Below are 25706 nucleotides of genomic sequence, written 5' to 3' on the forward strand. Positions count from 1 at the left end.
GGGTCAATTTCTCCTTGTTTTAAGATCCAAGGGAGTTGGATCTGTATTCACCAGGGAATTGGTGAAAGGTTTCTCAAAGCTTCCTAGGGAAGGGAGTGATGGCAGCGGACCAGATCTAAGCTGGTAGTTAAGCTTAGAAGTCCTCATGCAGGCCCCCCCACTTGTACCCTAAAGTTCAAAGTGGGGATACAGCCTTGACAAGGTGTTTATAATGTTTATTTTAAAAAACTAAATTAACTAAAGAATAATTTGTAAAGTTAGCCCTTCATGTTTATACTAATAAAAAGGAAGCAAAAAATGCGAAACTTACTTTCTTCCCATTTGGCCTTTGATATAATGTTCATAATTATTTATGTAACTCTTCTTGAAAAAAATCCATATGGTCAAATACTGTTATGTGGCACCTGATAATGATTGCATCAAAGTTAATGGCTAAAGTCTTATTTACGTTAATAGGGCAGGATCAGCCACTAAAGGTTCACGTATTTCCCCCCCCACATTAGAGAAGTATTTTCCCATCAAAATAACATTTCAGACAGGAATAAAAAAAAAATATAGATCTTTATTTCAATCATTCAATACAAAGTCTTGATTAAAACTGAAGTGTATTTGGAAATAAAATGCTATACATTACTGAATATCTTAAAGTAACCCATATATCATCACTTATAGAAAGGTAAGCTGAAATCTGGGGAGAAATCCTGACTTCACTGAGGTCAACAGGCGATTTGCCATTGACTTCTATGGGGCCAGGATGTCACCCAAGTTTTTAAATATGTGCATATTTTCAATATACAAGTCACTTTGATATTTTATTCACCCTTCAACTAAATCTTTGGATCCGGGCCTACAATGTCTACTCACACAGTAGCACTTACACAAGTAGTCTTATTGAAATTAAGTAACACTTCAAAGGACCCAGTTTGCAACCCCTATTCATGTTAAGTACAAAAATAACTACAGATGTGATACAATGAAGGGATGGCAAATTTCACAGCTTTTAGAGTATATACAAATATTTTTTAAAAACTGTAGCTATGACTATACAATTATGATTGATGTTATGTTTAACAGTTAATGAAAGTTCTACAGATCTGTTTTAAACTACTGAAAAAAATATCCTTAAAATACATGAAACTCACTTTCTCTAAATTTACACGCAGCATAGATTCTGAAAGTTTTCCAACATATGTTGAATAGCTACTTCAGAATGTTAAAATTCATATAGTACTATCGTTATTCAATGAATAATGTAGAACTGTATAAAAACATTTAACTGTGTTAATGCTTTGGTTTAAGAGGCTTTTTGTAATTTCTTTATTCAATAGCATATTCTCTTTAAATATTATTGATTTAAAAGTTCAATCTCATACCTCAGAAAGATCAAATGGTATAAAATAGCCAGTATTTACATAAAGGCAAGTTTTGTCAGTGGTACAAGATTATCTTCATAGCTATAAGTAAAACAATCTCCTATGGGAGATCTTTGTAAAACACAAAGCATGTAATTATTTCTTTAGCACTGGACATTTCCTCCCACAGTGTAATGTAGTCTGAAGTCTTTCCCTCCTTCCCCAGCACAGGAGATGCTACCTTTCCTTTTCCAATATATAAAAATTAGAGCTACTCTTTAACCATAGGCTAGGTATACACCTGGAAACATGCAGAAGGACCTCAGCAAATCTTAAATCCACCAAGTTAATCAGAATGCCTTTACTTCTAGTTAAAACCTGCTTTAAATTAGGTATGGATTTTCATTCTGTAACTTCCCCTCCTTTATTGAATCTGTTACCCACAGCTCAGATAGGATTTTAAATTTTTTCTCAAATGTTCTCCTAAGTGCTTTTATCTCTTTCACATGGGTATGATCTTCTCCCATAATTACATGGGACACACCCTCCTTTAGCTGTGAGACTATTTTTGCTCCATGAAAACGGAGCTCCAAAGCTCTAATTGATAGCATTGTTCCATGGGTCTTGGTACTGGGGTCATTAACAACAGCATAAAGGTCGAGATAAATGGTATTTTGCCTGAACATACAGAGTGGAGAGCTATTCCACAAATAACGTTCTTCTAAGTCAGCAATCATGTCCAGAGGCATCTTCTCATCATTTTTATTATTAATTCTTGAGAATACTTCCTTTAGTTGGGTCACATCTGTATCTGCTGTGTAGCTGTCACCATAACGATCATATTCACATGCAAAATGTTGTTTTGTATCTGGAGACATGTGAATCATGAAGGCAGGCTGCCATGGTACAAATATTTTCATTTCAAAACACTGTAAAAGCCACTCTGCTCTCACAACATCATGCTTGTTGGAAGATATAATATTTTTTACTCTGACATTCTCAATTCCTGCAATAACACAGTAAGTGTCTGGTCCAGGGTTTTGTACCACATTACCACCACTTTCTGCTACTTTACTTTCCAGTTCAGATTTTGAATGGTTTTCTGTTCCAGTCATAACACAAAACTCAACGTCTTCAAATATATTAGAAATCTTATTTACATTGGAAAGATCAGGGGCTTTAAAATTATCCATGATTCCAATTATTTTCTTAACCTTTGGTACAGTTTTCCGTTTCTTTTCTTGTGGTTCATCATCACCCATATCAAGGTGCTTAGATGCTAGCTTCCCTGATGCTTTACCTCTGAGCTGTTCTAAGAAATCCAAAGTCATACATTCATGCCACTCTTTGTCCTCTCTTATTTTTTCAATTCGAGGGAATCGCAAAGTGCAATCAGTTTTGTACATATCACTAGTAACAATCTCCGCTGCCTTAATCTGAACTATGACTGAGTTACAAGGCTCGATGTAGACTTCAGGCTTCTCAGTTCCACATAAAATATTACAAGGAGGATCTCTTTTACGGTAAGGCTTCCAGTGTTTGGCCAATTTCAAACCAAGATCATATAGCTCCTTCATAGTGTAACCAGAACCAACACGACAAATAGAATGAAAGACAGATGGTTTTTCACCAGGAGGGGAAGTCTCAGCAACAGCACACAAAAAATGAGACATCATGCCACCACGCAACCCTTTTCCCCAGTAACCACCAATAATTAATAGGTCTAGTTCATCCATGAGCCCATTGACATACTCTGGTTTGATTTTTAACCAGCCTTCCCCACGTTTGTCTGGCTTGTAAATGGACATAGGATCTTTTATCATGATTCCTTCTTCTCTGTTATCTATTGCTTCATTTAGAGCATCAACTACTTCTTTCCTGGTGCTAGCCTGTGTTTTATGCACTATGTGTATTCTGCCTGTTATTGGTGTAAACAGCTCATTTAGAATCTCATATCTTTTACTTAGTATCTCATGACCCAACTTCTGATCATTAACCATTAATACATCAAACACACAAAAGCATGTCTGCAGATCAGAATCATCTGCCATACTTTTTATGTCAAATTTGCTTCCCTTCTGCATAAAAGTTTGTGTATTGGGATTGTAGGCCATCATTTCACCATCAAGAATGCAGTTTTGTATACTATTTTTAAACACATTATGAATAAATGGAGTTAATGAACCTTCGAGGGGAGAAGAACCAAACTGCTGAGTATAATAACCAAACCCATTACGGGAGAAATACTTGTATACATCTCCATCTTTGTGCATCTGCATACGTTCACCATCTAGTTTAGTTTCTATGTAAAAACTTTGGTGGTTCATTTGTTTCTCAATTTGCTGGACATTAGCAATAGCAGCAAGCATAGGTTTAAAGGCAGAAAACAACATGATGGAAACATCACTGAGTGATACAGAAGGGTCATGCAGTTGTCTGCAAACTTTCTCCAGGTCAGTTGTGACATTGTGTAACTCAGAAGCATCAGGATGGAAAAGGGAAAATATGGTTTGCTGACTAACACCAAGTTTTAGATCCTTTATAATCATCCGGATCAGCCACTTTTGTTCAAGTGCTGAGCTCTGAGTTATTAACTGAAGAAGACTTTTCTTTACTAGGTCCTTCCTTTTGGCAGCATTATTACTAGCAACTGAATCCAGCAGCTCATTCACCTGTTGTATGGTCAGTCTGCCTTGTTTTGGGCACCTCGGTTTCAATACAAAATAGGCAATCATTGCAAAGTCTCCAGCATCTCCATGTGAGCCAGTAGGTGTTCTATAATTTAAAAGTTTTAGGGCATCTTTTCCTTCTTTGGGTAAATTGAGCAGTTCAATATAGAGCTTAGCAAGCATGGTTTCTTTAATTCCATAAGCCATTCTCTCTCTTTCCAGTTGTGGAAGAATAAGTCGCATTGCTGGATAAAAAGAGTCTGTGACATCTTTCTCTTTTTTATGAAGAGCATCATGAAATTTCCTCCATGAATCTAAAAATTCCTTAAAATACTTGGTTTTCTCTGGCCGGGATTTACATTTCTGTATTCGTTCTAAAATTGAACACAGATCTGCAAAAGGAACTACTGATGCCACAGTTCGTTTAGGGGAAGATTGTGAAGTAGGTGTGGAAGACATCAGGATTCACTTTTTCACTATTAAAAAAAAAATATATTTCAAGTGAAAGAAAACATACCACCAAATTGCCCTATTTCTCAAAAGAATTAGGTAGGTTTTTAAAAATTACTTTTACATAGAACCATCAGTAGATATTTCTACACTTAGTTTAACTACCATTATTATCATCATCTATATTATAATACCACCCCACAACTCCAACTGAAATCAGGGCCCCCTTGTGCTAGGCTCTGTAAAAAAAAAAAAATGCTGTAAATCCCTGAAGAGAATAAATTTTACATTGACAAGACAGTTAAAAGGATGGAAAAAGGAAATATTATCTAATTTGTACTGATGGGGAACGGAGAGATACCATGAGATTACAGGTAAAATGTTTGAACGTGCCTAAGTGATTTAGGAGCATAAGGGCCGTTATCAAAAGTTACTAAGGCTTGGTCTATACCTAAAACATAGGTCAACATAGCTACATCGCTCAGGGCTATGAAAAATTTCATGATCTGTTCAACATAGTTAGGATGACCTACCACCTCTTGAGGGGAAGATTTTCCTACAGCAATAGAAAAAACTCGTGTCACTAAAGTGAGTGTCAACACTACAGCGGCATAACTGCAGCATTTACAGCTGTGCTGCCATTGCACTTGTAGTGTAGACATATCCTGAGGCACTTAGGAACATAAGTCCCATTAACCCAAGGACGTATAAAAGTCTGTGGCAGACCTTCAAATTGATCCAAGGTCTCCTGCCACCCAGCCTTAGCCTCAAACCATCCTCTCCCTTCTATTCAGACTCCCATACTTGAGAGGAAATCTTGCATCATATAATAGGACTGTCTACGACATTTAATCATTTCTTATTTTCAATTAAACTGAGGTATCAGATGGTTCAAGGAACAGTAATGAATTACAGTCTTGCATCTCTGTGACAGATTTAAATATAGTGCAGGTTAGTAGTACATGATTAGATGGTTCTTAGGTAGTTACTATCGATCAAGTTGAGGCATGGCTAAAAGCCACAGCCCAACAGAAAATGATGCATCCTGCCAAGTTTGGCACCCAAGGCCCCTAATTCCATCACCTAAAACCCAACTTTGGAGAAGGAGACACAGAAATCTGCATGTCCACTACCTGCTCTGTATTTTTCCAGTGCCAAGATGTGCTGGGTTCTGTTATTTTTGGGGACACTAATAGCGGTTAAAGATGTTCTTTATTTGGGGAGTGGAATTTTGACTCCAGCACAAAAAACAGTAGGATTCAACTTTTACTCTTTACTTCTTCTAGTGGACAAGTGGTTAGGGAGTTGGAGCATTACAATCATGCATTATTACAACTACACACATATATACCCCGCCCCGTCTGTTGGATGTATATGCCTATTATCTCTGGTCTTACATTGTGGCTACATCTACACAGCAATGTAAGCCTAGTGTTAGTGGGACTTGAGTCAGCTGACCCGTGTCATGGAACCTGGGGCTTGAGCATCTACACTGCATTTTAACCACAGATTAAGAATTTTCAGACTCATGCTCCAACCTAGGGCTCTGGCATCCACACTGCAGTGCGCAATCCCAAGTCATAGTATCCAGAGCCCCCACTCCCCAGTATCGACACTCTAGCCCTAGGAACACGTGCATTGTGGGAAAACGCTACTGCCCATTTGGTTTCCTAACTGTAGTGGTGCTATTGATGGGACTCATGGCCACAAGGAGCACGAGTACACAAACCACATAATTAGCTCCTTTGGTGGCTGTGTCAGTAGACCGACTGCAGTTTGAGAAGGCTTTATACTGAACTATCATCTAATCTGAGAATTGGGCTCTATATGTCTAGGCTGAGTCATATTGGCATGAAAATCCCCACGTGCACCTGTTCTGAGTATAATTAGGACATCAGTCTCCAGGCCTGTCAACTATTAAACTTAAACTTTGCAATTCTTAATTTTTAAGACTGGATGTTCACTGAAGGTGTGTTTATTTGTTCATTCATTCCTGTTTGTTTTGAAGTCTGACATAAAATGAAGGTATCAGAGGAAAAAGACACCCCTCTCCCAACCGAGCCTGGCTGCTGCTGACTGCAGAACAGTTAAGTACATCCCCAGGGCTTGGGGTGCAGTGTTCTCCAGCACTCTGTGGTGATCCCTTATCCCTGCCCCCTCTGTACCCCAGGAGGTTGCGGGGAAGTTTTGGGGCTGTTTCCAACTCACCACCCTGACAGTGCATACAATGTGGGTGTCCCTACACACACAGCCCCAGGGAGAGCAAGAGAAGCCCGGGAGCAAGGGCCAAAGAGCAGAACGGGGATCAAGTACTGCCCTGCAGGGAGGGAGAGCAGTAAACCTCCTGGCTCAGAGTGGGATGACCCCCAACATTCCAGCAGTTAAGAGCCACCTCCACTTTGTCAATTTTGCTCCCTGCTTCGGGAAAGCTCCATGCTTCAGCGAGGAGCCGGAGCTGCAGGCACCGCTGCGGGCAAGTTTTGGGGCTGGCATCCACTCATAGTCCTGAAAGTGCACACAACCGGGGCCCCGCGCCCCCCCCCCCCCCAAGCCACAGCCCCAGGGAAGGCTGGGGGAGCACTGGAGCAAGGGCCAGAGAGTAGAGCAGGGACCAACCACTGCCCTGCAAGGGAGGGAAAGCAGTAGAGCTCCCAGCTCAGCCTGGCCTGGGAAGGGATGAGCCCCAACATCCTGGAAGCTGACTCCCACTTTGAAACTTTGCTCCCTGCTCTGGGCAAGTTCCACACGGCAGCAAATAGGAGATGGAGGGAAGAGCAGGAAGGGAGAGCGGACTCGGCCAGGCAGTAATGGTGCTTCTGGCCCGCTGCGCTGGCTATCTGCAGCGCAGCCACTCTGCTGCCAGGAACCACGAGATACATCTGTAGGACTCCCAAGATGTGAGTCAAGCCAGGGCCACATGTACATAGGAAACCAATAGGGACCCTAGGTCCTGGCTTATCATGGGCTCGGACCCTTCTACCCTGCAGGGTCCTGGGTCTGAGCTCTAGTTTAGCACAACTGCAGTGTGGACACACAGAAGGTTTTTCTTGAGCCCAGGCTCAGACCCAGGCTTAATCTGTTGCGTGGACATACCCTGAGAATCTTTGGACAAGAATGACCTTCTGTGTTGTATGTCCAGCACTCGGCACCTTGGGGCCCAATCCACCACAACACAAATTAATAATAATTAGCCAAGCTTGCAAGGTCTTACATTCCTCTTGATGTATACAGTGTTGTTATAGATGTGTTGGTACCAGAAGAGAAACAAAGTGGGTGAGATAACATCATTTACTGGACCAGCTTCTGTTGGTGAGAGACAAACTTTTGAGCTTACACAGACTTGAAGAAGAGCGCTGAGTAAACAGCTCTCTCTCTCTCTCACCAACAGAAGTTGGTCCCATAAAGATATTACACACAGACAGGCAGAAATGCCGTCAAGCTGAGTGGGTGAGGCAATACTGCATCCGATCAATTTCAAAACTACTGAGAATGTTCTAGGCATAAGTGACCAGAAGCCTCTTGATCTGGGGAGAGATCAGGGACACACAGCACCCACTGCCCTCTTGTTCTTAGCACAGCCACGGCTTCAATCACCTTCAAAAGTTGTCTGCCCAGCGAACAACCAGATGATGGCACCATGAACACTTCCCAGCATAACAATCGCCCATCCCAGCCCTGCTCATGCGCCCAACACACTGACCCCATGCTGCATTATTTACAAATAATAATAATACAATGATAACAGTGGGGGGAGGGGAGAGGCGGGTGCACACAGAGCCCCTGCCCGGGGGAGGGGCGTGATGGCGGACCTGGCATGGGGGGGTCATGAGGACACCCTCCCCAGCTGCGGGGTTCTTGGTAGGGGAGGAATCACAGGGCCCCTGCCAAAGGGGCGACTCGGACTGGGGGTGGGGGGAGCAGCGGGGGATCCCTGCCCTGGCGGGGGATGGGGGGGGGGCTTCAACCTACACACCCAGCAGCCGGTACGGGTAACGCGGCTGCGTCACAACGGCCCCAGCGCAGACCCTGACCCGCCGCCCCCCCTTCAGCCCAACTCACCCACCACCGGCAACGAGCCCAGCTCCTGCCCCACTACACGTCACTGGGGGCCACACACCGACCCGGAAACTCGTTCATCGGACCCGCCCATTCGGCAGATGTGGGGGGGGGGGAGGGAAGGAGTTTCCCGACGACGCCAGGTCGCGGACCCCTCCCCGCCCGCAGTGGTTTAGTCCTGGCGGGAATAGCTCTTACACCCTCCTCTGCGCCCGTGGGTTGGTTCATCCCAGGAAGAAAGGGATGGTGGTCCCGTTCTACTTCCCTCCCCCCCCGTCCTACGCAATAGTTCGTTGTCCTAGTATCAGGTCGGGGGAGGCACCACAATGATGCCCTTGACCCCGGAAGCGGAAGTGGCCGCGGTGGTGGTTTCGTTCCCGGAAGCGGCGGTGGTTGAAGTTGGAAGTCCCGGCTTTGGCCCGAGCGAGCGCGGCGGGGGGGGCGAGCTCCGGCTGCGGAGGAGAATGAGGCGCGGGGGCCCCGCCGAGCCCGATTTCAGCCTGGGAGCGGTCCCGGCAGCGCGGCGCGTCTGAGTGAGTGAGAGACACGCGGGGAGGCGCGAGGGCAGCGTGGCGCTGCCGGGGGGGCGTCTTCCTGCCGGGGGGCGCCACCTCGGGGCTGCCCCGGCCCCCCCCCCCGCCCGTCACGGGAAGAGGGAGCCTCCCCCCCCCCGCCCCGGCTTTCGGTGCCTGGTGCTGGGCGGGGTCCTGCCGAGACCCGCAGATCGGAGCCCAGCGAGCCTCCCCCGGGCGGACCCTGCACCGTCCCCGGGCTCCGCTGGTGACTGGGTCGGGGCTGCCGTGGCTGACCCACGCTGGGTCGGTAGCGGAGGCTTCGCAGCCCCCGTGCGGCGGGGCCGGGCCAGTGTCTCGGCCGCAGGGCAGTTCGGTGCCTGTTCTGTGCCCGCCCACGTGAGGCTCGGTCGGGATTTTTTTTCCTGGGCCAGAATGATGCGGAGTCGCCAGATAACCCCGTTCTCCCTGTCTGTGTGCGCGGACTGGAGCGTCACTCCGGGAAACCCGCAGCGAACATGAGTGACCGGGAGGACGTGTGTAGACAAAGTGTGTGTGTGTGAGGAGGGCACGGCAGGAAAGAGGAGGAAAAGCAGCGGGACACAAGATGCTTTTTCCGGATGTATTAAATCTATCTAATAATAATAAACTAATAATGCAAGCTTGATAAATTAAGTAATCAAAGGTCAGATGTGTAGCTCAGTTTAGTTAATAACCTATTTTACTAAACAGTTGGATAGTCATTTGTGCTGCATTTATGCTTAAATATTCTTAAGTTATTTCTTTTCTCTTATGCATTAAGGTAGCTGATTTCCACAAGATCCTCACATTTATTGTACAGCTTAAATTTAATAAACTGTCCAACACATACACTATTTACTAGAAACTATATATATTTTACGGTATGTGATTTGTTAAAAGTTTCAGATGTCTTGGGATTTTCCCCTCAGTGAAACCAAATAGTATTTTGTAAGTTTGAGAACTTTCTGGCATACAATAATTGAGGTTGATGGGCAGAGCAAGAGTGTTAAGAAAGTAACTTGCAGCAGCAGAGTAAGTAGGTCTAATTTTTAGGACCACCAGCGTTTACTGTGTGCCTCTTAAAATCTTCCCAAATAATTTGAGAGAGAAATGGTCTTTTTTTAAATAGGTCAAAATTACAAAGCTTGCAAAACTCAATGATTTCAAAAATAAATGTTTAAGTTTAGAACCCTAATACCTGGTGAGCCAGATCTTGGGTTCAGTGTCCAGTGCAGCTTGTGAGGTATGGGACTGCAAACGTGGCTATGAGCGATGTATGTGACTGTCAGGTACCAGTCAAGGTCTGAGAAGCAATGGAGAGTGGTCTCAAACTGCTCTAAATTGTGCAGGCTGTAGTGGCTCCCACGGGTCTATAATAGCAAAAAGGGGTCAAGTTCTCTTTCAGCCAGCCTCCTCCCCTAGGCTGGCATTGGGATGGAGGTAGCATAGAACTGACACTATGCCATCTTGGTATTCCCCTGTGCCAGGAGTATATCCAACCAGCCAATTAAGTTGCCTTTGTGACTGTCTTGCAGGTACCCAATATCTCGTACATATTTTCTGTTTGCATTACTAAACTCTTAGATATCACTACTTAACTGCTAGTCAAGAACAGTTGGCTTCAAGAAACTACTAACATATTCACAAAGATATTGTTTTGAAGGCTCATTAAGGATTACTGATTTTGAGGTCTGCATGTCAGTCAGAGCTGAGATTTCCCTAACAAAAAAGTGAATTTTAGATATTTGTTTCATTGTTCCTGTTACCCCAGACTCTGTTTTGGCCAATGTAATAGAATTTGTGCGTAGTGTAAAAATTTCAAATATTAAATTGTTTTAAAATTTTTTTTGATAAAGTAAGACATTTGACTCTTGGTCATAGTTTTCCAAGAGAAACAATGTACTATTACCTAAAACATTGTGGGCCATGACTTCTCTCTTTAACTAAAATCATTTGGATTTTTTTGGCCATGACAAGCAACCACTTTTAGTATGGTTATAAAGGGCTAATATTTATCCGGGAGTGGGAAGGAGGCACGTGTAGACAATAGAACTCAGTTTCTTATCCACTGGCCCAGGAGACTGAAGTTGTCTTAGCTCTTCCAGTAACCCATTCGGTCACCCTTGGACAAGTCACCTTATTCCTCTGTTTCCTAGCTTTCACATCTGTAAAATGAGGACAATACTTACCTTCCTTCATAGGGCACTCACATTTACAGATGGAAAATAATATAAATGGATAATGTCTTATAGGTAGTTGTACTTAAAGATAATATTGACCTATTTGTCATATTTGGGGAAAGGAGGAAATATTGGTTAGCTGAAATTCAGTATTTGAAAGGGAATGTTGTTAGAGTCTGGAAGACACTGAAGGAAATAACTGTTTGGCTCCGTGATTTACTCCTAGGGGAATTCTGTGCCAAAAAATTAAAAATTCTACATACAATATTTTAAAATTCTGCATATTTTAATTATCAAAATAACACCGTATAATCACACCAGTTTCAATTATTCTTGGTCATTTGTTTCAAAATACCTGCCAGCAAGTATGTCTGTAACAATACAGAAGATAAAAAAAATATTGAGGAAATGTTTTTTGACAGATTCCTTACTCAGCATATAAGTATAGAACTTTGCATAATTCATTTAAACTACAATACAGAACCGTATTTTGTGCCCCCTGAGAAACAGTGCAAAGTCACTGTTGGGGAAGTCAGAGGTAACGGAGGGGCTGAGGGAGAGGGAAGGAGCCTGGAGGGTTGTTGAATGTGGGTGGGAGAAATATGGAACAGATTTTTTGGAGGGCAGGGAGGGGTTGTTAGGGAGCCTCCCCCATGCAGACCCTGGTGTACCCCTAGCCTTTCCCATTCAGTCAGGCACATCTGCCCCTGTTCCCATGTGTCTCTGCACCCCTATGTGTTCTTGCACCCCCATCTCCCCTGTGTCCCTCGACCCCTACTCAGACACCCACTCCCCCACCCCCATGTGGCTCTGTACTCAGTCAGTCACCCCCATGTGTCCCTGCACCTCCTCCCCATTCTTATGTGTCCTTGTGCCCCCTCCCCACTCTCGCCATGTGTCCCTGCACCCCCTCAGCCAGCTCCCTCCCAATCCCCATGTATCTCTGCACCCCCTTCCCTGTCCCCATTGTGACACTGCACCCCATATTCTTCATAGAAATATTATTATGATACGATTATGGCATAATTCTATCCTGAATAAAATACATCAGGTCACGTGAGAGCTTATGATTTATGGAATATAATTATCCTATTTGTATGCATGTATCATTTTTGTATCCGATTTTAGTAATATTGACTATATATCTGTATTACAAATGTGTTTACATTTGGGGAACGCCCACTAGGCAAAAAATTGTCAGTCTAGATGGCTGGCTGGGAAGGGCCCATTCAGGTTGTTAAGCCATTAGGAGAAAACAATAGGCCTTAAAATGAGCTTATCTCCCACCTGAGGGCCTTCCTGAGGACCCTACAAACAGCATCCAAGTTATGGCTGCTATGACCCTACAGGGACATGCGATCAGGTCACTTGGTGCTGGACTCCATCTTGGGATACCAGTGTTTTTCCACTGACTGATGTGGGAACCAAGCTTTGAGACAAAGGGTTCCCACCATATGCAAAAGCTATTTAAGGCAGAGGAGTGACATCATCATGGTTCTTGACTGACTCCCCACCCAAAGAGACTCTTGGAAACACCTGTAGAACAGAGACACTATACTGGGGGGGAAGCGCTGGATCCTGGCTAAAGGGATTTTTAGCCTGTGAATGGAACACCTGGGGATTTTAAACTGTAAATTAATGCAGCTTGCCCGTTAAGAATCTGCAGCCTGCTGGTATCATCGCTTACGATGAGGATCTGCTATTCCTATTCAATCTCTTTAGTATATTAAGCTTAGTTTGCATGTTTTGTTTATTTGCTGTGTAATCTGCTTTGATCTGTTTGCTATCCCTTATAATCACTTAAAATCTACCTTTTATAGTTAATAAACTTCTTTTTGCTTTGTCTAAAAGCCAATGTGTGGGAGTCATAACTCAGGGCAGAAAGCTGTTGCATATTTCCTCTCCACATTGAGGGAGGGGGTGAATTTCATGAGCTTACGCTGTACAGTTCTCTGTGCAGCACAAGATGGTATAATTTTGGGTTTACATGCCAGAGGGGGAGGGTGCGTGCCTGAGTAGCTGAGAAGTTCCTTAGCTAGAGCCTTCCCATGCAGAGCTGATCACAGCGTCTGCATGTAACCGCAGCTGTGTGTGTGTCCCTACCTGTATGTATGTTGGTGAAAGTGCAGGCTGGAGCCTGGGAGAAGGCTTGGCAGGCAGGTCACAGCAGTACAGTGTAAAGTGAGTCCAGGTTGGTGGGTGAGGGGGGCTCAGTGGTACCCCAGTTCCAGGTGGCACCCCAAGGGAGAACCCATCACACCCATCCGTCCCTGTGCCCCCACTCAGCCACCCCATCCATCCCTGTGCCCTCACTCAGCCACCCCCATCCGGTCCTGCACTCCCTCTCCCCATCCCCATGTGGCCCTGCACCTCTATTCCCATTCAGCCCCTTCCCCAGTCTGTCCTCCCCGACTAACCCTTAACTCCAGGCTGTGCCCCCCCCCAGCATCCCCATGTGCCTCACGCTGTCTGTTTCCCCCCCCCCTCCCACCCTATATACCCTGTCTCCTGACTTGGCCCCACTGGCAGGGTGCTGCGCTGCCAGGAAGGCAGCCTCTTCTCCTTCTTATCGCAGCTGGCTAGGGCCCCGGAGCGGCTGCTGTGTTCTAGTGCCACAGCAACCCCTGGTGGGCAAAAGGCGTAATTGCAGCAACTTTTCGGCAGAAGTTATTTTCTGCAGGGGGATACAAATTGTGTGTGGCACATGAATTATGCACATGCGCTGTGGCGCAGAATTCCCCTATGAGTATCCATGATATAAATACAAACACTAAGGGAGGCTTTTGACATGTTGACTGAAAAAATTGAACAGCTGTACAATAGGATGATTACTTTTAGGTAAAGTATATTTTGCTTTTACTTGTAAAGACTGTAGCTGTTAGAATTTTTTTTGTAAATTTCCCCATGCAGATAGCCTCATCATTAAAATAATTATCTTCAGAAAATGAGATGGTATAAAGTGTAATTTTCAAGGTTTATTTTGTTTTCATAAACCTTGCTTTGTCCTCTCCACTATCACCCAAGCCTCTTTTAAAGTATTTTTGTGGGATCCCTGAGTATGATGGAACAGAAATTGAGACGTGAAATCTGAATTGGGCTTTATATCTTGAAGGTTTATATATAATGTAAAGTTAACAAGATAACTATTGCATGGTGTTTTTATTCTACATGTCACTGGAGTTAAGGTGTGATAGTCTCCTCTCTCTCTCAAAATGTAAATAAATGTAAGAATAGTAGAGGGTTTTTAGGACATGTTTTTGCAGTGGGGTGGAATTACTGAGCTTTTTGGAGTGTAATTTAATAGCTGTTCTTTGAATCTTTCAAGGATTCACACTGAATTAATGAGGTTTAGCTGTAATACTAGTGCACTTGCTATAATTACTTAACAGCTCATAATGTATTTAAAATATGCACTCCACCCAGCCTTCCCATGCTCTGAATGTAGACCAGGCAAAATTGTGATATTTGGCAGAGAGAACATAAAGGCCTGGATGCAGAAAAGTCACAGGCCTGAGGAGGAATTCATATGTGGCATTCAGTTACTTTAAAAACTCTCAGGAAAACTGCAGCAAGTGTGCTCTTGTTCAGCATTGAATTATCTTGGGTCTTAAGACACTTTACTGTAAACTGATTTAAAAACCAGTCTCAGTAAATGTTAATTATGTTTTAGGGAATTTTTTTTTTAAGACTTAATGTACTTCATCTTAATGTTAATATAGTACTATTTGAAAAATCATTAAAATATAAATCTGAAAAGAGAGAGAAAAATGGTCTCAATCCTGCGAGATGAGATTTGCAGGTGTTCAGCATGAATTTCATTAGGCGCTCTCATATGGCAACAGGAAAAGCAACATTAAACTTGTCGGATCAGGCCCATGGACATAGCAGTTAGTTCAACTCTTAGCTAAAACACTAGCAATTAAAGAAGGCCAACACTAAAGCACTACTTTAAAAAAAAAATCTTAAAATTTAGAGTTGCTTTTACCATCAAAAAAATTGGAATTTGAGGCCTAATTCTTCTGCTCTTCAGAAGGGTAGCCTTCTTGGCTTCAAAGGGTCTATTAGCATAAGAAAAGTGGGATGTATTTGGCTTCTTTTATATAATATTGTTGGAATGTTTAAATTTCTTTGAACAAGAAACTTTTAAACTGACTTTAAATGACTCTTTAAAAGCTACATTGTGGAAGGTAGAGAAGCTCTAAGCCTTCTTTGCTTTTTCTATAACTAGCAGCTCTAGTTGTATTCTGGGCTATGTTGTATTTCTATGAGAGAAACTTTTGATACAAGTGTTTCTCATATTGAAGTTGGTTTTAAACATCTTGAGAACTCAGTGTTGGGTGTCCATAAGGTTTTGCTCTACTCCCAGCTAGCAGTTGTTTAACAATGCAAAATTTATTTTCTATTTCTAGCTGAATTTAATTTCCAGGGTGGAAATTTTTGTTGCTGTGATTTTTAAATCATAGTTTAGTTATCCAATTTTGAGTATGTATACCTACCAAAAATAAATGTGTACTTTTATTCTTCAAATATCAACAATACAATATAAGTAAATTGTGACTAAGGTTTTATATCTCATGGTTCTGTGTGAAATTCCTTGCTTTCAAACGATACCTTTCTAAGTGTTGACAGCATGACCGTTATCTTACAAAAACAAAATTAACATGGATTTCAAAATGTGTGGCTTTCCCAGAGATGCATTTGCCATTTTATTCTAAGAGCGCAATGATTTGTAGCAGGGGCGCCACTTCAGAGGGTAGGCAACGTGGTGTCAGCAAATAGAACATTTTGTGTTCCAAATATTTTCAAATGAAAAAAAGCTAGGCAATTATTGCTTAACTGTGTCCAAAGTCAGCAGGGTGGGGGTAACTGCCCGCTTTGCGCCATAGCAAATGATACTCCTGATTTCTAGGTTTCTCTCTCTGAAATCCAGCTTTGCCTGTTTCTTCTTCCATTGTGCAGATCAGATTAGATTGTGTGTGTGTGTATTGTAGTATGGCGTTTTACAGCTTGATGGCAGTACTGCTCTCTGAAGAAAATGTTATTTGTAGCTTTCTTTAAAATGATTTTACGTTCATATTAGCTTACAGGGTCTCTTCCAGGGGTTTAATTTCAATTTTGCTCAGAAAAGGAATCTTCATTACCGCATATGTGTACACGCTTTCAAATGGTTTTGGGGAGAGAAGGAAAATTAAAAATCCTATGGGACTCTTTTATTTGGACTCTTTGGGTATCAATTTAATGACATCTCTTCCACCTTTACTCTTGTGGTGTTAATATTATGGAGGGTCTGAAACTGCTCTTCTGTCCAATCTCCTTCTGCTTCTGAGATAACTGACTCTGTGGATATGGGGAAAGCGGTAGGCGTGATATACTTTGACTTTAGCAAAGCTTTTGATACAGTCTCCCACAGTATTCTTGCCAGCAAGTTAAAGAAGTATGGATTGGATGAATGGATTATAAGGTGGATAGAAAGCTGGCTAGATCATCGGGCTCAACAGGTAGTGATCAACGGCTCGATGTCCAGTTGACAGCCGGTATCAAGCGGAGTGCCCCTGGGGTTGGTTTTGTTCAACATCTTCTTTAATGATCTGGATGATGGGATGGATTGCATCCTCAGCAATTTCACGGATGACAGTAGGCTGTGGGGAGAGGTAGATATGCTGGAGGATAGGGATAGGGTCCAGAGTGACCTAGACAAATTGGAGGATTGGGCCAAAACAAATCTGATGAGGTTCAACAAGGACAAGTGCTGAGTCCTGCACTTAGGACGGAAGAATCCCATGCACTGCTACAGACTAGGGACCGAGTGGCTAGGCAGCAGTTCTGCAGAAAAGGACTTAGGGATTACAGTGGGCGAGAAGCTGGATATGCGTCAAGAGTGTGCCCTTGTTGCCAAGAAGGCTAACGGCATTTTGGGCTGTATAAGTTGGGACATTGCCAGCAGATCGAGGGACGTGATCATTCCCCTCTATTTGGCATTGGTGAGGCCTCATCTGGAGTACTGTGTCCAGTTTTGTGTCCACACTACAAGAAGAATGTGGAAAAATTGGAGAGTCCAGCGGAGGACAATAAAAATGATTAGGGGGCTGGAGCACATGACTTATGAGGAGAGGCTGAGGGAACTGGGATTATTTAGTCTGCAGAAGAGAAGAATGGGGTGGGGGGATTTGATAGCTGTTTTCAACTACCTGAAAGGGGATTCCAAAGAGGTGGCAGATGATATAACAAGGAGCAATGGTCTCAAGTTGCAGTGGGGGAGGTCTAGGTTGGATATTAAGAAAAACTATTTCACTAGGAGGGTGGTGAAGCATTGAAATGGGTTACCTAGGGAGGTGGTGGAATCTCCATCCTTAGACGTTTTTAAGGCCCAGCTTGACAAAGCCATGGCTGGGATCATTTAGTTGTTGTTGGTCCTGCTTTGAGCAGGGGGTTGGACTAGATGACCTCCTGAGGTTTCTTCCAACCCTAATCTTCTATGATTCTGACTGGCTGTAATGCTGAGCACCAATAATAGGAAATGTGATGGAACCAGTAAAGTTTCAGATAACTCTGGGGAAGAATCCTCTGCTGCCAACTGACCACAGTGTTGATGACCAGATACTCAAGGACCCAGATGGGTTTAATATCCTATCAAGTAGCTGATTGTGAAAAGAGATGGATTTATGGTTGTACTGTCTTTCCCCCCCTCCTTATTGTCAGATTAAACAAAAGTACTGTTTGTTTAAAGTACTGTTTTTCCAGGTCTGTAAAACTTTAGCCACATGACAAACCTGATTTAATTAAATTAAATTCTTAAGTATTCTTTCTTGACTTTTAGTTGGAGGAGTAGATTGGCTTGGCTTTGCAACTGCAATTATAAACTTTGGTACAAAGGTTTTATGCAATTTAAATAACAGCATACAGAAGAAGCTCCCAGACTGGTATACGCAGCACTTTGGATGGCCCGCAAAGCTGCTTCGATCACAATAAGAAGGCACGCACAATTGAAACAAGAAGGATGCCTGCCATCCTGTAAAGTTTCACTTATGAATGTCAGACGTCAGGTAGTGAAGTATGATGTCTGATGTAGTTTATTCAACCGTTCTTATGACTCCCGGAGGTTCTTGAGATTTGCTCTATGCTGTGACTGTTTCTCTTTGTGTTTTTTCTGATGATGATGATGATAATAATGGTAGCCTCATGCACTGGATCACAGGTATTTCCCTCACCAGTGAATGGCTTATATCAAAAAAGGCTTTGGGGTCCCTTTCCTTCTTATTTCAAGGGCAATCATTTATGTCTTCTTCCTCGCAGAATAAAAGCACAGCTTTTCTGCCATACCATGGTCACCTGCTTTGTCATTATCCCTGCAGTTCTTGGCACTTGAAGACCAAACCATGGGTATTTTCAATCAGGTCCTTCAGTCAGCGTGCTTAACATTTTTCTGTGCCTACTCTTGTGGTTCTGTTTTCTTGTATTGTGATTCAGTGGCTGCACGGAAATTGAAATCTGTTAACTCTTTTCCAGTGAGTGTTTAGTGTGAATTCCATTAGCAAATTTGCAGATGAACTCAGGCTAGAAATAAGAATAAACACACACGGGGGAAAAAAGAATAAAACTAGAGAGAAATTCAGCGAATGCAGTGATCTCTAAGGCGAATATCCTGTCCAAAAGCCAAGATTGTTTAGTGCATGAACCTCAGGTTGGAGCTAGCATGTTTTGTTGCTGATGTCTGATCACCCTTGCAGCATAACAGGGTCCCATCTGGAGCCGACAGTCACTCAGACTGACTTTCTTAGATGTCTTTAGTAATTAGATACGGACTCTTTAGGGGTTAATTCCACTTCTCATTATTACTATAACTCTTCTAGTTCGCATCAGTCTCAATGCATATAGTGGGCTACGTTCTGGATCTGGTTTATATATTGGGATAAGTAGTTGGAGGGATAGATTTTACTCCCGTGTCATGGACTGACCGCTGTGTCCCTCATTTTGATCTCTGGGTGTACTTTTCTCATTGGGGCATGAACTTGCTTTGGCATCCTGACCTTCTCCTGAACCAGTATTGTTTCTGCTGATCACGAGGAGGTACAAACAACTGACCTCTCAGTAGCCTGGTAGGACATTAAAACCACCTGAGGTCATCACCGTGGATGATGATACAAATACTGCTAAATACCTTTCCCACTTGATGGCCTGTAACAAATGAATCAGGAGGAAATATGGCTAGAAAGCTGGTAGCAGAAATCTTAAACGGAATCTGAACAACTGTGGCATTAAGCAGCATAGGTACAAAATGGGGGTGGGGACAAGTAGTAGGCATCCCTCACAATTTCACCATTTCATCTGGTCATCTTAATCCAGCTAGAATACTTTTTCAGGTAACTAAGGGCTATAGTTGCAGCAAGGCATTTGCAAGGGATTGGGGAAGTTGGTCTATTAGACTATTTCTGTATAAATTGTCAAAGACTGAAGACACTTGTCACGGGTATGGAAGTAAGAGTGATATCGTTTTTATTTCTGGATCCTAGAGCTAATGCCCAGGAAGCAATTTTACAAACTGATCAAATCACCATGTGTGCCCATGCTTTGTTCTGCAATTTGGGTGGGAATAATGTTGCTGTCAGCCACTGTATTTGAGGGGATTATTAGTACTAAGTAGTATTCAAATGAAAACAAAAGAGAATTCTCCTAGGAGTTGCAAAGCCTATTTTACTCTTCTCACTGATTATCAGAGATCCTAGTTTTCCATGATGATAAAACCAAAATTCTCTGACTTAAAACCCCCCACAAAAATCCGCATTTTTCTGCAATTAAAATGAAATGCTGAACTTTAGTTTTCCTAGCCACAATATATATAGGTATCTGTTGAACACAGTCTTTTATTGATATACATTGGAACTCTGTTTAGCTGAGCTAATTGGCACCGGGCCAGATGAGATAATCAAAAACTTGGATAATCTGGCAAATGGGCAAAGAGCTTCAGCCCCAGGCAGCGGAGCTCCCACTATCAGCTGAAGCCTGAGCCCTGCTGCCTGGGGCTCACAGCCCTGGTTCGGTTAAGACGGATAATGGAGGCTCAGATAAACAGGGTTCCACTGTAGCTAATGTATGTTTTTTTTTCACAAAACTAAAGTTTCTGTATAAAAACACGAATTCCGTGGTTTTCCATGACAAATGAATTTCTAGGAGCTCTGCTGATTACTACAGTTGAACTTTGGGAAGTGATTAAAGTGATCCAGTTACATAAAGGATGAAATAAACAGTAGTTTGTTGTTACCTTTTGTTTATGCAATGGTTTACTAATAATCTTCAGGAATATGAATGCTTGCTTGACTGTTTTCCATGTTTGATATTTATGTATGTATATTTGGGTTTTTTTTGCAGGATACATATGGACTAAAAGATCACTCACTACTGCAATGGAAAAGTCATGGATGCTTTGGACCTTTGTTGAAAGGTGGCTACTGGCTTTGGCATCATGGTCTTGGGGTCTCTGCCGTATTTCTCTTCTACCTTTGATAGTAACTTTTCATTTGTATGGTGGCATTACTTTACTTATGTTAATATTTGTATCGATAGCAGGTATACTATATAAATTCCAGGATGTACTGCTTTACTTCCCAGAACAGCCCTCTTCTTCACGCCTTTATGTTCCTATGCCTACCGGTATACCACATGAAAACATCTTCATCAAAACCAAAGATGGAGTTTTTCTCAATCTTATTCTGTTGAGATACACTGGGGACAATGCAGCGTATTCTCCTACTATCATTTATTTTCACGGGAATGCAGGCAACATTGGTCACAGGTTACCGAATGCTTTGCTGATGCTGGTAAACTTGAAAGTAAATTTGCTGCTGGTTGATTATAGAGGTTATGGAAAAAGTGAAGGAGAAGCAAGTGAAGAAGGTTTATACTTAGATTCTGAGGCTGTGCTAGACTACGTGATGACTAGGTCTGACCTTGATAAAACAAAAATCTTTCTCTTTGGCCGTTCCTTGGGGGGGAGCAGTGGCGGTTCATTTAGCTTCTGAAAATTCCCATAGGATTTCTGCCATAATGGTGGAGAACACATTTCTTAGCATTCCACATATGGCCAGCACTTTGTTTTCTTTCTTCCCAATGAGATATCTTCCTTTGTGGTGCTACAAAAATCAATACCTATCCTACAGAAAAATCTCTCAGTGCAGAATGCCTTCTCTCTTCATCTCTGGGCTATCTGACCAGTTAATTCCGCCAGTTATGATGAAGCAGCTTTATGAATTATCCCCGTCTCGGACAAAGAGATTGGCAATATTTCCAGATGGAACTCACAATGACACTTGGCAGTGTCAAGGTTATTTCACTGCACTTGAACAGTTCATCAAAGAAGTAATAAAGAGTCACTCCCCTGAAGAAATGGCAAAAACATCATCTAATGTAACAATAATATAATTGATATTCCCTTTTTTCTGATAAAACTGCACTGTACCTTGATTTGTGAAAAATTGTAAAAGAATGTCAATTTTTAAATGTATATTATGTCTGTACTTGCCTAAAGAGTGAAATTAAACTTGGAAAGGTCTAATACTTTATTATGATCATCCATATAGTTTTTATATTTGCAACATTGTAAATGAGTGAACAGTTCTACAGGTCTTTCCCATACACTTTTTGGATTTGTTTATTCTTCCACTTGTTCGATATATACAATGAAGGCTGTTAAAAACTTCTTGTGACTACATTATTACAATTTACATTAGTTTAAGATGACAGAAGGCTCTTCAGTATTCTCTGCTGTATGTATCAGCTATTTGGCCAATCATGATTAGCAAAATATGTTCCATAACAATATTTCTCTTCTAGGATTTAGTTTAAGTATACCATGCATGATAGTGTTTTATTCTTTGAATTTCTGTGTTATGCAAGATATGCTAAGTAATGTAAATAGCATTAATGGCTGCGTATACCTAAGGGTGTACGATCCTGATTATTTTTATGGTTACATATGTTCAATTACAAATTGAAGGTTAAGAGGAAAAGCCAATTTTCTATATTAATTTCATTATTTTTACTGTAGGAGTGCTCACAAATTTGAGTGTCCATGCCTAAAGGCCAAGAGATGTTTTTTCCTTGTACAGCCTGCTATCTGAGAAGAGAATTAACCGATGAAGAGAGGGGGAAAAATGTACCATCCAAATATAACTTTCTTTCAAAACAATTGTTTGTCCACAGCTCTTCAACTTAGCCATTATTAGTTGTTGTTTTTTGTTGGCATCACAACAGAATCATCAGTTTAGGCAGGGTGTCCCGTGTCTGTAGGTCAGGATAGCAGAAAGAGGAACACTATTTGTTTAAGAGATGGCAGGTGGGGTGCTACATATAAACTTACATTTGATTTTAAATTTGATGAACTTAAACATGTCTGTACTCCCTCTACATACACTTCTAAAACAAGTAGTCTGTTAAAACATTGGAGTTTGATTTGTACGGTTTCTATGATAGGGATGAGAGCCACATAAACATTTAGACTCAGCAGATTTATGATTTGTTAAATTCTAGTGAATATAGATCATTTTATATTAACTCTTTTAGCCTTTTGTTTGCGGATTTTTTATTTAAATTTTATTGTATAGTGTGCAGACAGATTGTAAATACCATCAACAAAAATGTGAATTTCTTCCAGTCACATTAAGAGTTAATGGTGACCACTTTAGTGTCAACAGTGTTGAATAATAAGATAAGAGCCTGATTGTGACTGTCCTTCTAGAATGAGGATCCTTGCTTGAACAACTATACCAAAGCTGTCTGGCATCTGCTCAGTTAACATGTACAAATATATAAAATACCTTGTCTAGGTTTAATTACTCATTTGCTGCAGATGATATGCAGTAGGCCTATTCAACAAATAGCTTTTTTTTTAACCAGACTAAGTATATCTGTGAAAAAAAAATTTCCATTCAAAAATCGGTACAATTGCTGTTTCAGACTGAATTCTCTTAAGCCCTAATTCAGGAAAGCACTTCAGCAAATGTTTAAATCCATTCCTGTTTAGGAGTGGCACTTAAGCATGTGCTCAAGGTCCGTTAGCTTCAGTGAACAAAGCTGCATTCCTGAACTGGTGCCTTAATGACTACTTTATTATATGGAAGTACAGGTATTGCACATGGATATGTAGTTATCAACAAATTAAATATGGACATGAGGGGTGAAATTTCTCAACTAGAGAAAATAGTTTTCAACGGTGGTTACTCTTTTTTCTTAATAAAGACATATCCTATATTGCTGCCATCTCAGTGACAAGTATATTTTTAATACTGCAGCCAGAAGTCCTTTAAAATGACTGGAGTCAACATTAGAACTGCCTAGTGTTATAAACTCTCCTTGTCTCCTCTAATTATTTCAGTGTTGTGCGGTATATTTCTTTTCCTGTGTGATGTAGAAGTGGCAACCTTAACGGCTAAAAGAATTTAATGGATCATAATGTTTGTTTACTTGGTATATTCCTATCAGACCGTGTATATTTTTCACAAATTTTGTTCTTGTGTTATACTATTTCAGCTACATCACAGATTTGGAACTGACTAAATTCCTACAGAAAATACTCAGATATAATTTATTCTAAGTGGGACAAATATTGCTGTTCTGAAAGAAAAAGCTTTAAATAGTAGCAGCCACCCATGCAGATTATTTGTTGAAGGTTGTAAATTCAGCTCTGTAAATAGCTGCTTCAAAAGTTGTCATATCTGGCTATTATTAAATTATGCCTAATATAAAATATGGATTTCCAAAGCAAAAGCTGAACATAAATGTGTATTTTTAGTGTAAACTCTGACTCCATAAAGGGCTCTTTATACACTTGTATCATCTGAGTAGGGAATGTTGAATTGCGCCCATAGTTGCAAAAGCAACTGGTGTGGAGAGGGAAGGGGCAGGAAATCATGACAAACTAAAACTGTTTAGCAATGCACTCTTGATCACCAAACCATATCACCATAGTGACTGTGGGTTTTCAAGTCATATATCTGAAAACCTGCACATTGTGATAAATATTTATCCCAGATATGAGGTGTCTATATTCATAGGATTTATTAAACTGAATACTGACCCTCCCCTTTTTACTCCTTCAACCACATACACATGTTCAGACTCCTTTCCTGTGCCATATAGGGATAGGGTCATGTTAAGCAGTGTGAATGAGAAACTGAATCTCTAAAAGGAGTTTACCTTTTCGCTTTGAGATCCATCTGGGGCAGGTGAGGGAATTCTTAAACCAATTTTGTTAAGTTCTGTTTTCTGTAAATGCTACACTGCTGTCAATGTGATTATTTATTGGTAACAAAAGTGGAGAATTATTCTCCACACCTCCCCCCGTGAGGGAATCCTTCCCAGTTGGAACATCTGACAAGTTAAGATTTTTGTCTACAGCAATGCACTCATTCTGGCTCCAAATTGTACAGTGACAAACCAGTGTTTTGCTGTTGAATTTTCAGTTTGAGAAGCAGCTGTTATGGTTGGATATTGAGAAGAATCTTTGCTGTTTGGCTAAAGTATTACTGCTGTTATATCATTTGTGTTTAACTGAAAAATAAATTGAAGGGTAATTAAGTCAATTGCACCTTTGCCAGTGCTCCTCTATGTAGAATATTCCCTCTTGCAAAAAATAACAGTAAGATAAAGTGTTTAACTGTGAACAGTATATATTCTTATTTTGTACGATTACCAATCATAGACTTGTTTGGGGAGAAGGGACTAAGTAGTCTGGATCCAGGGTTTACAGAGGGGTCACTCTTAGGTTTAAAGATATAGTAGTATACGCTTGAGTAGGAACTGCCTTTATATATATATATATATATATAAAATAATAGACTTCAAAAGAATTGGGAGTCGAAATAGAGTAGCTGTGCCACTAGTGTCCTTGTGATAAATCCCCCCCAGGCAAGAGTACTTTATTTCTTGATGTAATTAGTGGAAACAATGCTTCCTATTGGCCCATGTTTACATTCCCAATATTTAGTTCTGAAACTGTGAAATGCAAAGATATAAGCTGTGCTTTCAAAGCGGAGGGAAATGACTAATATAGGTGCCCTCATGTCCATTCTCAGGTAAAAGAATACAGCACAAACATATTTGGCAGACTTGATATTTGTGGACAATCTCCCAGGTGTAAGGGTAGATGCACTCTCACTCATTCTCACTCTCTCTCCTGACTAATTAGTAGTGTCACCTTGGATGTTCTTATGGTGACAGATGTAAAAGTGAATAGTTCTCTGACCCTAAAATCCTAAGATTTGACAAGTTTACATGATTTGACACTTTCAGTTAGCAAAGAGATGCAGATATACCTTCAGTTATATTTCATAAATCACTTTCTTCAAGTGCATTTTAAAAAAATGATGTGCCAATTTGCAAGAGACACTTTGCCAAAAATAAAACTAATGCCTCCTGCACAGGACGGGTTTAAACTACGATTGGTGTGTCCCGTTTAGAACAATTTATAATGCT

General features: G+C 41.5%; 2 protein-coding genes across 2 annotated transcripts; one reads left to right on the top strand and one right to left on the bottom strand.

Moving 5' to 3' along the window:
• Positions 1-544: 544 nt before the first annotated feature.
• On the bottom strand, positions 545-8623 carry LIG4 (DNA ligase 4). The gene is made up of 2 exons (XM_024209278.3): positions 8531-8623; positions 545-4497 (listed from the first exon to the last, which is right to left on the bottom strand). Exon 2 carries the CDS (start codon positions 4478-4480, stop codon positions 1736-1738), a length of 2745 nt encoding a protein of 914 aa, XP_024065046.1. The 5' UTR covers positions 4481-4497; positions 8531-8623; the 3' UTR covers positions 545-1735.
• Positions 8624-8894: 271 nt separating this feature from the next.
• On the top strand, positions 8895-25706 carry ABHD13 (abhydrolase domain containing 13). Its single transcript, XM_024209292.3, is given in 3 exon segments — positions 8895-9060; positions 20607-21223; positions 21225-25706. Coding segments are annotated over 2 exon segments (1014 nt in total). The 5' UTR covers positions 8895-9060; positions 20607-20641; the 3' UTR covers positions 21657-25706.

Source organism: Terrapene carolina, unplaced genomic scaffold, assembly GCF_002925995.2.
Source record: "Terrapene carolina triunguis isolate 2854851 unplaced genomic scaffold, T_m_triunguis-2.0 Scaffold21, whole genome shotgun sequence".
NCBI lineage: Eukaryota > Metazoa > Chordata > Testudines > Emydidae > Terrapene > Terrapene triunguis.